Below are 16972 nucleotides of genomic sequence, written 5' to 3' on the forward strand. Positions count from 1 at the left end.
TGCAGCCCAGCCAGAGACACTGGGGACACTGTAAATATCCCTCCTCTCTTGCATTTAGTCGGTCACCAAATGCCATCTGTTCCTCCTCAGAAATAGCTCTTGCATTCATCCTCACCTCTCCACCCGCTATCTGTGCGATGGTTTAGACCAGCAATTTTCCAACCCTTTTGATCTCATGACACACATAAACTAATTATTAAAATTCTATGACACACACAAAATATGTTTGTTTTTTTTTTGCCCATCTGACCAAAAAAAGAAAAGGTATAATTTTGATTCTTTCAAACCAGACAGCTACTGTGGTGTTGGATGTTGTCATTTTTTTTTTTAATTTGACAATCTAAGGGAAAAGAGGTCAGTGCCCCTGACTAAATAGTCAGGTATTACATGTTTTATAAATTCTTTCAGCACACCGGTTGAAAAATCACTGGTTTAGACCCTTTCCAGCTGGCTGCTCCATTTAATAAATATTTGTGGAAGCACCAAAGGAATTGAAAACGCACTGGTGTGTAATGAATGAAACAAGGGAACCTAGAAGGGCAGTAGGAGGCTTCTTTTAAAAAGATTTGGCACAGAGGAAACACATTCTTATCTGGAAATACCAGTTTGAAGAGCCATTTGGCAGTGTTTAGTAAAGCCAAAGACATGTTAAGTCCCTAATTCTGCACTTCTGTCCTACATAGATTCCCCAGCTTGAATATATATATATATGCATATATATACACACACACACACACACACACACACACACACACACACAAAGAGAAATAGACAGAAAATTCATTGCAACATTGTAGTGGTGAAAAATTGAAGCAATCTAAGTGCTTATAAAAGTGAAAATATAAATAAATTCTAATATATTTTAAATGCTATATGGTATGATGGGATACCAATAGGATTTAACATATACAAATCAGAGCTATCTACATTAATGTAAAAAAATCTTAAAAATATAATGTTGAATGAAGAAGCAAATTACAGAAAGAGAACAGGGCATTCTGTATATAATACTTTAAAACAGCCAACAGTGCCACATACTGTTTATGAATATGTCCATATGGAAAAGCATAAAGATCTCATGGGAAGAGTAAACCCTAGATTCAGGATAGTGGTTTCTTCAGGGGACACAGAGAAGGACTAGAATCAGGCGTGTTATACAGAGAGCTGCAGTTGTACCCATAACATATTTTTTATTTATCTGAGTAATATTTGTTATAAAAGGTATTTATTATAGCATTTTCTCTATTCTGTTTGCCTAAAATATTTCATTTTTAAAAATACTATTGGGGGGGAGGGAATGTGAGTGGAAGGCAATTTCCATGTTATTCATAACCCTGCCAGAAGTGTATCTCATCTCTGGTTCAAAGATGAAAAAGTGAGGCCCAGAGAGCACTTCCTCTCAAATGAAGGGCTAAAGGATAGATTAAGACAAAGTGCTTTGTCTGTTACAGGTTTCCCCCACTATCAACAGTAGAATATTCCTATGAAACCTTTTGTAAGTTGATTTGTCATAAAACAAAGCACTTATCATTAATTTATATGGGAAATATTTTGAGCATTCCAAGACAAAACATAAGCCACCGATAAATACCCAATATGCTTAATTATGTCCAGTTTTATACTAAGCGTAACACCTTTATGAGCCCTCTTAGTCTTTTCTGATACCCTGGGACACATCTTGCTAACAGATGCACAACATGGAATCGAGGTAAAGCACAGATGCTCGTAGATGCAGTTCAGAGCTATGGCGCTGGGTGCTGAGATGCTGGGTGACTCCTGGGGGAGGAGCTTGGTGGGGTCACTCTCATTGCTTCCAGTACTTGCTGCCTCTATAATGAATGCCTTGCTGCAAGACAAATCCAATTTTCTTTTTTAAAAAATATATTTTTATTGATGTCAGAGAGGAAGGGAGAGGGAGAGAGAGATACATGGGTTGACATTCAACCACTGAGTCACGCTGGCCAGGCAAAACAAATGCTATTTTCGCTTTTCACCTTTTCCCATAAAAGCAAAAATCCTCTTCAGATTTCTTTTGGTTAGCAAAAACAAGTACTAATGTAGGCCTTTGGTAGAGGTAAAGTTGCATAAAGCCAACTTCTGAAATTTGGGGTTATACCTAAACTCAGGTGCTATGCAAACATGAGGGTGGTTAGTATTTCAGGGGACCACTGAAACTCCATTCACAACTGAAGGCAGAAATGTGTTGACCTCCATTGAAATCGATGATGGGCAAAATGTGAAACTATTTTCATTTGGGTGAAATGCATATGAAAGCATGTACTCTAGTCAGGTATCTGTCTCATGGGGCACTTGTCCAGGCCAGGCTTTGGCTTTGCTTCTTTCACCCTTGCTTCCTGTTCCTTGCTTCTGCTTCCCCCACACTGGCATGTGTCCCTGCTGGCCTAGACCACTCATTTCCATTCTAAATGCCATCTCTAAAAAAAATGTTTTTATTAATTTGAGAGAGAGAGAGGGGAAAGGAAAGAGGGAGAGAGAAAGAGAAACATCGATATGAGAGAGAAACATCCATCACTTGTTTCCCACATACACCCTGACTGGAGATTGAACCCTCAACCTGGGCATGTGCCTTAACTGGGAATTGAACCAGCAACCTTTCTATGCACAGGATGACACTCAACCAACTGAGCCACACCAGCCAGGGCCTAAATGTCATCTTCTTAATTTTCTACCACAGATTTTTTTTTTCATGGCCTTGTTTGGATATTCCCACAGTTGCTATCTCTTAAACATCGTTCTCTACAGTTCATCTCCTTTATTACACGTTGAGTGGGTGGAGCTCCTTTCCAGCTTCCTTTTGCATCTTCCCCTTTCGCTTACCCTCTAAGCCTTAGCTGTGTTGTCCCTGAGAACTGTCGCTAACGTATTGATTCAGGCCAGATTGTGCTGCCTGCAGCCCACACTGAGTTTTTGCTCTTCCTTCCTAACAGGTCAGTGCATATAACTTTCAGTGACTATGAGAGTGTACAGGGACTGCCCGCCTTTCGGTTTACGGTGCCTTACGAAGCATTAGCCAATACCTCCGACAATGCCGGCTTCTGTATACCCGCAGGAAACTGCCTGGGCTCAGGAGTTCTGAATGTCAGCATCTGCAAGAACGGTAAGAGGTGACATGATTCCGAGTGTCTGGGAAGGAGGATTGGTGTTCTTCCACCAAGAGCGCTGTCAGCCCCACAGTGAGGACGATTCTGACCTTGCGAGAACAGCGTTTCATAGCCTGGCTATAGAATGGAAAAAAGATAAAATGATTGGCTTTCCTGCAATGGTTTTTATTGGCAGCAGTTTAGAAGTCTTAATAATAGCTCATGTCTACAAGCACTGACTAGGCCAGTGGTCGGCAAACTGCGGCTCGCAAGCCACATGTGGCTCTTTGGCCCCTTGAGTGTGACTCTTCCACAAAATACCGACTTCTGTGCATGGGCCACGAAGTTTCAGTCGCACTGTCCATGCGCGCCCGCACGTGGTATTTTGTGGAAGAGCCACACTCAAGGGGCCAAAGAGCCGCATGTGGCTCGCGAGCCGCAGTTTGCCGACCACTGGACTAGGCCCAGTCACTGCTTTACGTACTTTATGTACTTACATATAGTTAATACATGAGAAGCATGACCTGATATCACATTCAAAACAATGCCAAAGGAGGGAGAGCTCAGTAATGAGAAAGTACCGATGTTGGTAAAGAGTTTCAATGACTTCAAAGCAAATTTCTCCGTTTTTCTCAATGTCTCAGCTACTGCGCTCCTTTCCATGAACAAGGCAGAATTATCAGTGGTGCAACTGACACAGTAATTGTCTTCATCTCGAGGACTACCTTTAGCAATCATGTGCTGCATAATTACTTACAATACCTCTGCTAGAGAGAGAGCCAATGGCCTCTTTTTATAACTGCGGAAACCAGGGATCAGAGAGGGAGCTTGATTTTTATCAAATCCTGTCTCCCAGCCTGTCCTTGTTGGAACGAGGGTCTGATATTCATACTGTGTTTCTTCTTAGGCAACAGTTCCTCTTTAGATTTTCTCTTGAGAAATGTGGTAACCCCTTTCTCCCGAATAAAGGTGTCCTTTTCTCCTGGATAAAGGAACATGCTAACTTTTGTCCTCCTGTCCAGTTAGTTTGAAAATCTCCTTTTGGGATAAGCCCGAGGCCAGCAGTATCCTCCCTGTCCTTGTCTGAGGGGGCAGCGCCTCCCAACCCTGGCCTTGCACCAGCGTTATCTGGAGAACCATTAATCTTATCTGTCCAGGGCCCCAGAATCTGTATTTTAACATGAGCTGCTGGTGATCCTCGTGAAGGTGCTGCCTGCATGTTCGGGAAGCACAGTGAGTGCCAGGGATCGCGGCTCCCCTCTTCTGGAGATAAGACTAAAGATGAATGGGAACGAGTTTCTGCTCTGACCTGTCCTACTGTCTCACTGGCTGAATAGTGCCCCGTCCACTCAGCCCATGTGCCTCTGGCTCCAGGCATAAGTGCGATGTATTTTTGTTTTGTTAATGTTCTGCTACCTCAAGAAGTTGATAGCTGAATAAACAGGAATATTCTACTTTGCAACAGTCCATTTTCTCCCTCTTGCCTCTTATGTATTAATTAGCAAATGTGGACGGAATGTTACCTCTCCAGGATTGCCCTCAAGTGTTTTGAATCCTGGAGTAACAGTTTGGATGGTGGGACGTGTGAGTGTTCTGGAGTCGGGGAGATGTGGGGTTGCGTCCTATCCTGCTTTCTGGCAAATTGGCCCAGTTGGTTGAGAAGGGCTCTAGACACCAATTTCTTCATTCATATAAAAGGGGATAATTATAACTTCCTTAAGCTTGTGTAAGGTTAGAGATAATAGAGGTAAAACACACAGGACAGTGTCCGGCCCTTAGGAAACCCTCAATAGAGTTTTAAAAATATATTTTAAAGGTGACTTTAGGCCACAAAGAAGGAAATGATGGCTTTGTGAAACCAGTAGTAAAGAGCAAAACACTTGTGTGTGTGTGACAGATGATGTGTATGTTGAGCTATGGGACTGGTGGATGTGTAAACAGAATGAAATTACTAGCCAATAAGCTAATTTCTTCAAAAATATATTTACTAGAAGTAATTATAGGGTCCCTCTCTCCTCAATAGGAAAATCTAGAATAGGTTTTCTTTAATAATTGTTTCCCTACTTCTTTTTTTAAATGAATAGGAAAGGCAAAACACACACATACACACACACACACACACACACACAACAAACAAAAAAACCACAATCAGAGTCTTCATGTGGGCAGACCTTGATCTAGTCTGAGGCTGGGCAGATGTCAGAACCAAGCACAGTCTTAAAACATTCTGCACCAACATATGCTGGAGAACAAAGCCTATCTTAGATAAAGTAAAAACAGAAAAGCAAGCACACAAAAAAAGAAGTCATTTACTGGTAGAGAATTGTAGTTGAAACGGGGTTTGAAGTGCTTTGAGCTAAAATAAAGCATCCATTATTCAATTAGAATTCTACCTCTGTCACCTGATAGCTGGATGTCCCTGGCTAAATTTTGTCTCTTCTCTGAACCACACTGTCCTCAAATGCAAAATGAATATTTCTAACTTCATAGGGCTGCTGGGAACATTAATTAAAATAATGTGTATAAAGCATTTACTTTTATAGGTTGAATGTTTGTTAAAGAATAATCTAGCTGGGACTTCAGTACATATTATGGAATAAAATATTGAAATGTCAGAAAATGGAGTATAAACCCTGCATGAGGAGGTGTAGAATGGAATTTTAGCCTGCCCTCTCCAACCCAAGTTTACTTACGTGTAGCCTTTTCCCCCTTAGGAACCAGGTTTGTGGTCAGAAACTTTATATTTATCGTAGCCTTTTCAGAACCACATCATTCATTTCTGTTTTCCTTAAAACGCAGGTGCACCTATTATTTTATCCTTCCCACACTTCTACCAAGCAGATCAGAGTTTTGTGTCTGCCATAGATGGCATGCATCCAAATAAGGACCATCATGAGACGTTTGTGGACATTAATCCTGTGAGTAAACACCTCTTTCTGGTAAAAGACCATATGTTTCATTTTGTCTATTCAGTGGTCATGGTTTTGTCCTTAGCTCTCTTAAGTCTACTGTCTCCCTTTCATATACAAGCAAATGTAGAAAACTCAGCTCAGTGCAATGTAATGTATAGCCTCCTAGTCTTCCATTTGGAAGGCTGAACTCTGTGGTCCTAATGTACAGAAACACCAGCAAACCTGCTTTAACAAAACAGCAACAGGGAACACTCCATCACTGAAAACGAGTGAGATTGGACCCAGGTAACCTAGTCAATCCTCTGTCACCAGCCTTGCCCTCAACATACATACGTTTCTCCCATGGGCGCACAGATCAGCAAGACTGAAGACATTCCTGTTTACTGCCAAAAATGCTTCGGTTAAAATTTAAATACAGTGTGTTCCCCCCAAAATGTATACAGGTAATGATGAATTCCAGTGGGTTAAATATGAAAAAGAAGCATTGATTGAGCTATCAGCTGTTAGAATGTGCGTACCTTTTTGGGGGACACCTTGTGTATATATTAGCTTCAGTCACTTTTGGCAAACTTCTTCCTTTAAGCGTTTATTATATACTATTCATTTAAAAGGCATCAAGTATGCATACACTTTAATCCTATATTCATAGAAGAGAAAAAAGAAAACCATAAAAGGATATGAGTATCATTTCACAGTGTGACAGTGTCACCAAAAACGCAGTTTGGGCTGCCTGCTGTAATGAAAGCCAAACTTGTGAGACAGGTGCTGATGCGAAAGGAAAGAGATTTATTCAAGTGCCATGACCTGGGAGAATGGTGGACTCCTGTCTCAAAGACCATCTCTCCTTCCAGCTCAAGCCTGTGGTTCTTATAGGGAAGGGGAGGGGAGGGCTTTTTTCCACCCAATTATCTTTCTAGTTTTTGGCGAGATGGGCCCTGTTCATGCATCTTTCTAGCTTGTGGCGTGTTCAGTGTGAGAACCTCCCCCCTGTGTCTTCTGGGGGGGACTCCCTGGAGCTCCCTGTACAAAATCACTTGGTCTGGCCCCGCCAAGGCATTAGGGGTGAGTTAATTAAATGTTTGACCAAATATAGCAGGCTAATTTTTAAGTTGATAATTTTATGTGATGTTATAAATATCCAAATGGCCCTTAGCAGAAAAAAGGTTCCCCACCCTTGGTACACAGTAACAACAGCCTGTCACTGTAGGAACTGAATTAAAGGCCAGATGTCTTCATTCTTGGGCTTTTGAACACATGGCACAATAAGAGAAAAGCAAAACATTCTCTTAGCACAGCAATTCAGGGGGACTTCACTCTTTGCTACACTCAGTTCATTTGTATCTGAGAAGTCAGTATTCTTATTTTTGTGATTAAGATCAGGTGTGGTTTTCTGCCTTTTCTCTCTTAGCCATCAGTAGGTTCCTTTTCATCAGCCAGACTGTTAGCAGGTGCTTTTTACAAAGGCCGAGGCACAGTCCCATAACCTTAGATGACGGCAGCGGCTGCTCTGCCTGGGTGGGCCCGACCACACCTGTGCAGTTCTCTGGCAGCGACAACCATCCTTCAGACAGGGTGTCTGTTAGGTCTCCCTTCTGCCAGGGTCCTCTAGGGCTTTGCTGTTCAAAGAGGCAGCATCCTGGGCGCTTGTTAGAAATGCCCAATCTTAGGCCCCACCCCAGACCTACTGAGTCAGAACCTTCATTTTAACAAGAACTCAGGCGCATACTAAAGTTGAGAAACACTGGTCTACCAGGCACCTAAAAATAATCCACATCTATCATTTTGTTCTGGGGCCAGGGTTCCCTGTGTCCCACTGTGCCTATCAAACACGGCAGTGGTCACCTCGCTTATCAGAGCCGCACCAAAATGGTGCGCTATTGGAAACAATTGTGTTTGTGGTTTTAATCATGTTTTCTTTCTACTTCTGTGGTTTGCAGTTGACTGGATTTATCCTAAGAGCAGCCAAGAGGTTCCAAATCAACGTTTATGTCAAAAAAATAGATGGCTTTAGGTAAATTTTGCTTTTTTATATACAGAAGCAAAGGGTCGTTTTTCTGCAGTGACTTTCTGGTGGGGTTGATGCTGGGAGGGAGACTGCCCCCTTCTAAGTCCACTCACCCTTACTCCTCAGGGATGAGGGATGGCCAGTCTTGGTTTTGTAATTTACTTATTTTATTTAACCTAATGCATATACAGTGCTTTCCATAAGTCAAGCATTGTTCTAAGTACTTTACATATTTGAACTCATTTATTTCTCACAATAACCTTATATTATCCCCATTTCATAGATGAGGAAAACAAGGCACAGAGAAGTTAAATAACTTGCTAGAACTCACACAGCTAGTAAGGCTACAGAATTAGCTCCTGCCACTCCACTAAGCATTCCCCTCGCTTTGACTCTGGTTGCCTCCTTCCTTCCTTCCCCACCGCTCCCGCCCAGGGCCAGCCACAAGCTCCACTCAGATAGTTAAAATGGCCTCTTTCGTCCAGCCTTTCCTCCCAACTAAAAACCACTACTTAATTAGGATCCCTAAGTACAGTTTCCTGCTCCAACTTTTCAATGGGAATTTTTTTGATATGAGAAAATGCTTATGATTTAATGTTGAATGGAAGAAAAAGGATACAAAACTATGCATAATATCGTATATTTATCCTATTCTTTCTGTCGATAAAACTTGGTTGGTTCCCCCATCAAATTTACTAGATTTAAGCCCACAATCACGGATATTTCTAGGAAGCAAATGTGGGTTGCATGAATGCATTTGTCACTTTGTCACCCGTGTGTATTTCTGAGGCAGTATAGTTTAGTAGCTAAGGTCTGGTGCTTTAGATTCAAAGTAGAATTACCATCCTGGCTCTACCATTTGCTCTGGTGGTCCTGGACAAACTACTCTGAGCCATAATTGACTCTCTTAAACCTGGGACATGGGCTACTGTGAGAAGTAAATGACATAATGTCCCTGAAAACACTGGTGCGGAGCTGGTAAGTGCGCAGTAAGTGATTTTCCTGGGCTCTTGTGAAGATGATACCTGGCAGCCTGGTCACAAAACATTCTGAGACTGCCAGCGTTGTTCTGCCAGCCGTAGCCGCCCCCTGACTCTTGGGAGAATTGTAATCATTTTGAGGAATTTGCTTTCAGCATCTTGTGTTTTGATAAAAACAGTGTACATGAATGTGCAACACTTGGAATTGCTACACTGACAGACTGGAATCTAACTTCTGAACAATATGTGTTCTCAAAGATAACTAACAAGTCTCTTTAAATTCTGAGTAATTTAATGAAATAAGTGTGCTGGCATCTTCCTATAAGGGTGTCTCTCCAGACCAGTGTGCCCTCACCATCAGGATGTCTATAAAAGATCTCATCTTTTGTCCCTGCAGTGAAACGGGCAACATCCGAACCATGGTTTTCCCAGTGATGTATGTCAATGAGGTGAGTCCTGGGAGAGGGCCTCGGGCTGGCTTTATCTGTGGAGCTGGGGAACGTTCCACGTCGAAGTCTACTGTTGTAGCTGTGTGTCATGCTCGATGTGAGGGGTGGAGGGGAAAGGTGAATTTTAAAAACCTGTTTGTCCTCTGAAAATTTCTTTCTGTGTTCACACGAATGCACTTGATGTCTGAGATTTGAAAAGGAACAGAAAGAAATTTCCCTTCTTGAGCACGTTGTTTGGGTAAAACTTCCTCCTGGGAAGCTGGCTGTGCAAGAAACAAAATGCAAAGGTCCGTGAAGCAATGTCAGCCACTGTTGAAACAACAAAGTCAACACGCAGAGAGATGTTCCAGCGAACCCTTCTGTGTGTCTCCTCCTTTGAAACCCTGCCAGTTTGTAAAATGTCGTCAGCTTACTGTTCATTAGCTGAGGAGGAGGGAAGAGGGAACAATTAAAATGATTGGCAACATTAATAAAAATTGTGTGTGAGGTGGTTAAAGAAATGGTTACATTGCTCTGGTGGTGTCTCCAGTGGTTAGCGTGTCAGCTGGAGCACCCCTGTCAGGTACCTGGGTTGCAGGTTTGATCCCTGGCCCTGGTCAGGAGTGTGGGGTAGGCAACCAGTAGATGTGTCTCTCTCACACCAATCCCTCTCACATCTCTCTCTCTCTCTCTCTCTCTCTCTCTCTCCCCCTGTCCCCACCCCTCCCTCCTTTCCACTCTCTCTGAAAAAATCAATGGGAAAATACTTTCCAGTGAAGATTAACCAAAAATGAAATAAAATAAGAAATGGTTAAACAAATGTGATATATGCCCATTAAATTTCAGTGATACATGGTTGCCTCAGCCTTCATCATAGCATAGAGTTTCTTCTACGTTCTGGTAAACAAATATGTAAGAAACAGATCCTGTCTTAGTTCAAACGAAAGGAGTTTTCCTGAAAAATACTTCTTTTGCAGTATTCCCCCAGAAATATTACCTCTAGGCCCTGGCTGGGTAGCTCAGTGGGTTAGACCAGAATCCCAGTAGGCCAAGGTTTCCATTTCTTCCCGGGTCACGCCACATATGAGAAGCAACCAATGAATGCATAAATGACTAGAACAACAAATCTATTTTTCTCTCTCCCTTTCTCTATAAATAAATAAATAATAAATAAATAAATGAAATATTATCCTAAATGTTAGGTGTAAATTGAAGTTTTGTTAATAAAAGCACATTATGAAAGCTCAGAAAACACCCATTTAAGACACAATGATAATATTTTTCTGAATCACACATCACATTGACTATAGTTCTGCCTCCTCAGTTTCCCTCTCTCTTCAACCTGGTTTCAAGAGGGGAAATTGTGGGTTTCCCCCTTAATAAATCTCAATTGACTGGCTTTTGTTGTAAATAGCATTTTTAAAAGTGTTTATTTTTTTCTTTTCCTTAAAAATACTTTCTCTTTCCAGAAAACTTCGTAACACAGATTAAAGCAAGAAAAGGGGGAAAAAAGTAAAATAACTTTTCACAAAACCTGAGTCAGACTGATATATTGTCTTTAAGTTGCTTCATTTTCCTTGCCAATGTGTTGTAAAATGTTTTCTGATAACAGCTTTGCAAAAAATAACTGAGTGGTTTACATTTTGTAAAACTAATATATGCTCTTTAAAGAAAGAAAAGAGAAAAAGAAAAAGGGAGAAAAGAAGGAAGGAGGGGAGGAAGGAAGGAAGTTAATGAATAAATGTCCCCTCTGGTTATACTAATTTATAAATGGATTTTCAGGATCTCTGGTTTGCTAACAGGAGAACATACCCAAATTGCATTTAATGATTTGGAAGAAAGATAGCAAAAAAAATTTACACCTTGGATGTTTGGTAATCAAGGCAATACTGTTTTCTTGTTCCTAGAGCGTTGTCATTGATAAAGAGAATGCAGGCCACCTAAAGTCTGTGATTAACACTACTTCGATCATCAGCAACATACCCTACATCGTCATGGCGCTGGGTGTGTTCTTTGGTTTGGTCTTCACCTGGCTTGCCTGCCGAGGACAGGGATTCATGGATGAGGTGAGCAGAGGCTGGAGGAACTTCTCGCTGGATAACTTTACAATTCAACTGGGCTTCACCGAAGGGCTGCCAGCTGGCTCATTGGGGTGGATTCTGAGCTTGTATGCTGGGCACGGCGATTTCATGCTTATATTACTGCTGGACAAAATGAGAAGCAAGGAGGAGAGAGAGAATGGGACTGTCCAGTGTTCGGGGCTCCTGTGGAGGGAATGGAACCCCTGGGAGTAAGCTTTACGTGTTTGGAAGTAGCCTGAAAGAAAAGGAAGACTAGATACTATATCACAGCTAAGTACCTGGCATTTGCTGTCAGACTGCCTAGGTTCAAATCCTAGTGCTGCCACTTAGTCACTGTGTGTCCCTAGAAACTGCCTCCATTTCTTCATCTACAAAATGAGAGAATACGCGAGCCTCCTTTAGGAGTTTTTCGTGAGGGCTCGGTGATTCAACCATAACGCACTTGGCCCAGTGCTAGTGTTTAGTAAGAGCTTATTAAACATTAGTTTCAGGATAAAAAAAAAAACAGCTCAAAGGTCACAGGGCAAGGCAGCCAGGACCTGCTTGGGAAAGAATCTGTGATATCATCAAAGACTCACCTCTGAGTCGTCATTGCCTCCTAAACGATAAGCACGGGGGTTGGACCTTTCCTGGAGGGACGGGAGCAACCCAAATGGATGGGATACACACAGCTGGGTGGGCCTCCCAGTGACAAACAGGTCAACCCAGGGTCTAAATACCTTCAGTGAGCCTTGTCTGTAGGAGCCTTTCTCAGACTCTCAGCAGCTTCCCGTTTAGCCATAAAGGCTGTTTATTTTTCCCCCTAGCTGCCTCAGCTAATTGTCCAAGCCCCATGTGAAGCAGGAAATGCTAGGTTGAAACCACCTGAATAATATTAACACAGATTTCCCCACCTTCCACGTTCTTCCATTATGTTTCTTAACCCATGCCCATCACATTACACTGAATTAGGTGTGAGGCATTTCTTTTTTTTTCTTACAGTTTTTTAAAATTTTATTTTTCAGTTATAGTTTGCATTCAGTATTATTTTGTATGAGTTTCAGGTGTATAGGATAGTGGTTACACAATCATACACTTTAAAAAGCGCCCCCCCTCCACCCCGCATTTCCAGTACCCACTGGCACCATACTTAGTTATCACAATATGGTTGCCTATATTCCCTATACTGTACTTCATATCCCCGTATTTTGCCATTTCTGCCTGTGGATCTCACTTCCAGCCCGACCTTTCCATAAGCACAGATGAAAGCCCATGTAGATGTTATCACTGCTCCTACAATTAACCATCTCCACGTATTCAACAAGCAAGCAATGACTGAGCAAGACTTTCTTCTCTGGAAGATTTCAAATCAGGAAGGAGGCAAATTCAATTGAGTGTGATGAGGGTTACAGTCCGAGTCAGTACAGGGAAGGGGACTGACTGCTCTGGGATCTGGGGTGGGGTGGTCAGGACAGGCCTCAAGAGGGTTAGGCCTGAATGTTAAAGAAAAATCAGGCTGAGAGAAGAGAGAGGTGAGGGGGACGACCTACAGCCTTCCAATCAGTCTTTCCTCCTTCCGTCTCCCCTTCCCCCGCCCCCTACTTTTCACATGGAAATATGTTTCTGACCTGAAGGCCTAACTTTGCTGTCCTCTCTTTTCTGCGTTGCAGGGAACTGCAGATGAAAGAGCACCCCTCATACGAACCTAACCCTGGCCTGAGCTTCGCGAAGGAACCAAAGGAACCGTGGTGAGCTGTCGTGATGTGGATCAGACGTGGAAACCATCGCGTCCTCACAGGCTCCTTGCCTGCTGAGAGAAGGAAGGGGACCAGAACTGGCAAGTGAGGAGAGCATTTGGCCGGAGCTCAAAGAACAGGCTGATTTAGCCACTGGGCTCTCTCAGGTCCGTGGTCCCTGACATAGGGTTTTGTTTTTCATGTGTCTAGCAAGTATTTAATAAACTCTTGTATAGTAATTTTATTGTTGTTGGGTGCTGGTAGCTCCAGAATTTTGTGACCACTGTTGTGGTTATAATGTCTGCATCACTTGTTAATGTTACTTGGTCTAACCTTATTCAGTATGCTTCATTCACTAAACTTTGTACTCCAAATACATAAATACCATTTTCTTGTTGTATTCCTCCACTCATGTCACCTCAAAACCAGAATAAGAGTTCGGAGCCCAGGGTAAAATGATAGCCTTGTTGAGTACATCATCCAAATGCACCCAATTTCCTCTTTTAAAATAAGTTATATACTGCATTCTGTGTTATTTGTCAATTCATCATTCCCCCGGGAAAACAATTTGGTCTTCTACTTTCATACCTGGTAAGAACCAAGTGAGGAAGGGGGTGGGTGGAGTGAGGCACCTAATGAGTCCATAGTGATAAATACCTGAGGATTTTTTACTTGTGCTTTTGTGAACTGAAAGAATGCAGAGATAACGTTGGTGAGGACAGTGCAGATATTCCATATAGAGTAGAACTAAATGCTAGTTCTGAGATTTGTGGATAGCTTGTTATTTTAGTTAAAATGATCTTGATGTGGAAAGGTGCTCCTAGAAGAATGTAATCAATAACTGACACCCCCCCCAATCACCCTTGCCAAATAAAACACTGTATCAATTACAGTACTGTTGATTATTTGTAAAATTATTTATGAGTATAGGAAGTCCATGCATCTACAGCCTAAGTGGCACATAAATTTCAGGAAGTCTGACTACACCGAAGAGATGTTTCTTTTGGGACAGTATTTTTGGTTACTTTGAAATTGTTTTTATAAGTTGTTCTTCTTTCCTCAGTTTCGGTTCCTTTTGTTGTTTTGTGGCTCACTGTCACTTACTGAAGAGAGAAAAATGTGCCCTACACTTCCTGTGACAATCATCTTGCTGACAGAATGACACTATTTTAACATATTGCACAGAAAGTACTTCATAAAGGTCTGTTGAGACCAGAGCGAAGTCACCCCTCTTGAGAAGACCTTTTGGTTTCCGGTGTGACCTAAATCAGAGGACTGGGAACCATCCTATGTTACAGAATTCAAGCTTATTTAAGGGCAATTTTTTTTTAATTCTCAAAGTTTAATATTCATTTTTGATTGAGAAATCTACACAGTTATCTGGCAAAATGCACACAGAATTTCTTAACAACTGAATAATTCTACAGGAGTTGTTTAAAAACTGGATTTCAGTGTAAGCAAATGAAGAAGAAAAAAAAAGCCATGGATTTCACAAATACAGCCTCTGATCCCTGTATAGGGTAATAAATCGCTTTAGCTTATTTGTCCCAACTTTCCCTCTGTACACTAAAGCAACATGTAATATGTTTCCCTTCTTGAAGGGGCAATTTGTTAAAATCTTAACATCTCTATTAAAGTAAGATAGAACCTATAGTTACCCCAAATCAACAAAATGTGAAAAACTAATTTGAAAATGTTTTATCTTCAATAATGCCAAACATCTAGATTTTTTTTATCAATATTTAACTAGATAACTGACATATCTTATTCTTTTCCACACTAATAAACCTGATAAGCCAGTGTTTACTCATTAGTTCATCCTATTAACAGGATATAATCATCTGTGAGGAGGAAATTTTTAGTGTGAATGTTAACAGTTAATGATATCTACCTTTAGACTGAATCTACAGACAGGAAGACCAAAACCATATTATTCCTATATGATTCTTAAGTTACTTGGCTTAACATCACATTTGATATTTGCCTTCTGAGAAGTCTGTGGCAAACCCATAAACGGCAGTCAAGATTACAGATTGGTTAAGAAGCATGAATGTACTCCCTACTTGGTTTTAGATGAAAATAACAAATTATTCTTCACGCTCACTCTCTTGGAGCCATTTTCCTGGAATGACCTCCTAAGTCTTTGTGATTGTCACAGTCACAGAACCCCGGTGTCCTGTATTATGATACTCAGCTTAGGGAAGAGCCAAACCGAGAGAGGTTACCTCACTTCTCACAAGGAAAACTGGGAGTTGAACACAGGGTTGGGGAGAAGTAGGCGTGGCCACTTTTAGCTCCAGGTCCCCGCTCACCGCTCCAGGCTTTATTTCCTCACTTCTAGAAAGATCATGAATGGTCAAGTGGAGCAAGTACCATACAACTAACCCTTATCGGGGCTTTTACGTAAGGGAGGCTAATTTTTTATTTACATTGCTCAAGATATGAGTTCTGTAAAAGGTGACCTTCATCCTTGGCCCCCTGGGTGTTATTACTGGAGTTAATTGCTTGTGGCTGACCTGAATGCTCTTCGTGTAGCTTGTATAGTTGGTTCATTCCATGTGATTCTTGACATGTTTATTTCTACCCTTAATGCAATGAAGTATTTCACTAATAAAAAACCATTTATATGAAATTGCACTGGAAATTGTACGTTATGTCATCAGACATACAGTTGTGTATGGAATTCTGTTTGAAAGATACTCTTTGCCCTCTTATCCGACGCAGGCCCGAGTCCCACCCCTTGGGCCACCTCTGATTTCATCTCAACTGTGGTGGACAGTTGGTTGGGGTTGGGGTGTTGGGGGGCTGGGGTTAAGGTTAGGGTGTGGGTTAGGGTTGTGGTTAGGATTGTAGTGGTTAGGGTTAGGGTCAGGGTCAGGGTCAAGGTCAGGGTTAGAGTTAGGCCCTCAGGAGCATGGGGAATTCATACTCCCAGGGACACGCTCAAGCAAAGGGGGCAGGAGTGAGCTGATCACTGTCCCAGTCCTCGGAGGGCCAGTGCTCAGGCTCATTCTACAAGGTTCCCCAATTACGACCGCCCAGGGCGGGGACTGCTTCCTGTGACCACCTCTGTATTCCTCGCCTCACACTCCTGGCCCCCTCACTGCTGCTTCCTTCCAAGGAGTCTGCCCGCACTCACACCTGACTCAGGCTGCTTCCAGGTAATTTCGGGTTCTGTCTGGTTCTTCTCCTATCACCTGCCACTTCTGCAGCCTGTCTCTTCTCTAAACTCCCTCCGACAATCCTATTGACTTCCTCTGTTAACCTGCTGCCTCGCATTCCCAAACCACCTGATGGATATCCTCACCCAGCTTGTCTTCAAGTCCAGCAAGCAAAGAAAGGAACTCGTTTTTCCTTGTCTTCTCCCCCAATTCCCATTGCTGGGGAATGGCATCTCAGTTCACCCGGCTGTACACGCCAGGAACCAGGGACTCTAGCTACATTCTCCACCCCCTTCCCTCCGCATCCCATCCGTCACGCGCTTCGCGTGCTTCTCCGTCTCTGCTCCTACTGTTATGGGTTCACTCAGTGAGATAGACCACCGACTCAGAATTTAAATTTAAGAGCCTTTATTAAGCTGGCCAGCTGACTGCAGTTACAGCACCCTGCCGAAGCAGAGGGCTTAACTGCAGCCCCGATTTCCATGGCCAGCTGACTGCAGTTACAGCACCCTGCCGAAGCAGAGGGCTTAACTGCAGCCCCGATTTCCATGGCCAGCGACTACAGTTACAGCACCCTGCCAGAGCAGAG

General features: G+C 42.4%; 1 protein-coding gene across 1 annotated transcript in view; it reads left to right on the forward strand.

Moving 5' to 3' along the window:
• SCARB2 (scavenger receptor class B member 2) overlaps positions 1 to 15854 on the forward strand; it is a 63985-nt gene extending 48131 nt beyond the window's left edge. Inside the window, exons 7-12 of the mRNA XM_015570228.1 lie at positions 2881 to 3118; positions 5901 to 6019; positions 7951 to 8024; positions 9396 to 9447; positions 11334 to 11492; positions 13157 to 15854. Of these exons, the coding sequence (XP_015425714.1) occupies positions 2881 to 3118; positions 5901 to 6019; positions 7951 to 8024; positions 9396 to 9447; positions 11334 to 11492; positions 13157 to 13195 (681 nt within the window). The 3' untranslated portion in view covers positions 13196 to 15854. The remainder of the gene's footprint in view (positions 1 to 2880; positions 3119 to 5900; positions 6020 to 7950; positions 8025 to 9395; positions 9448 to 11333; positions 11493 to 13156) is intronic.
• Positions 15855 to 16972: the final 1118 nt, after the last annotated feature.

The sequence above is a fragment of the Myotis davidii genome, unplaced genomic scaffold, assembly GCF_000327345.1.
Source record: "Myotis davidii unplaced genomic scaffold, ASM32734v1 scaffold892, whole genome shotgun sequence".
Lineage (NCBI taxonomy): Eukaryota > Metazoa > Chordata > Mammalia > Chiroptera > Vespertilionidae > Myotis > Myotis davidii.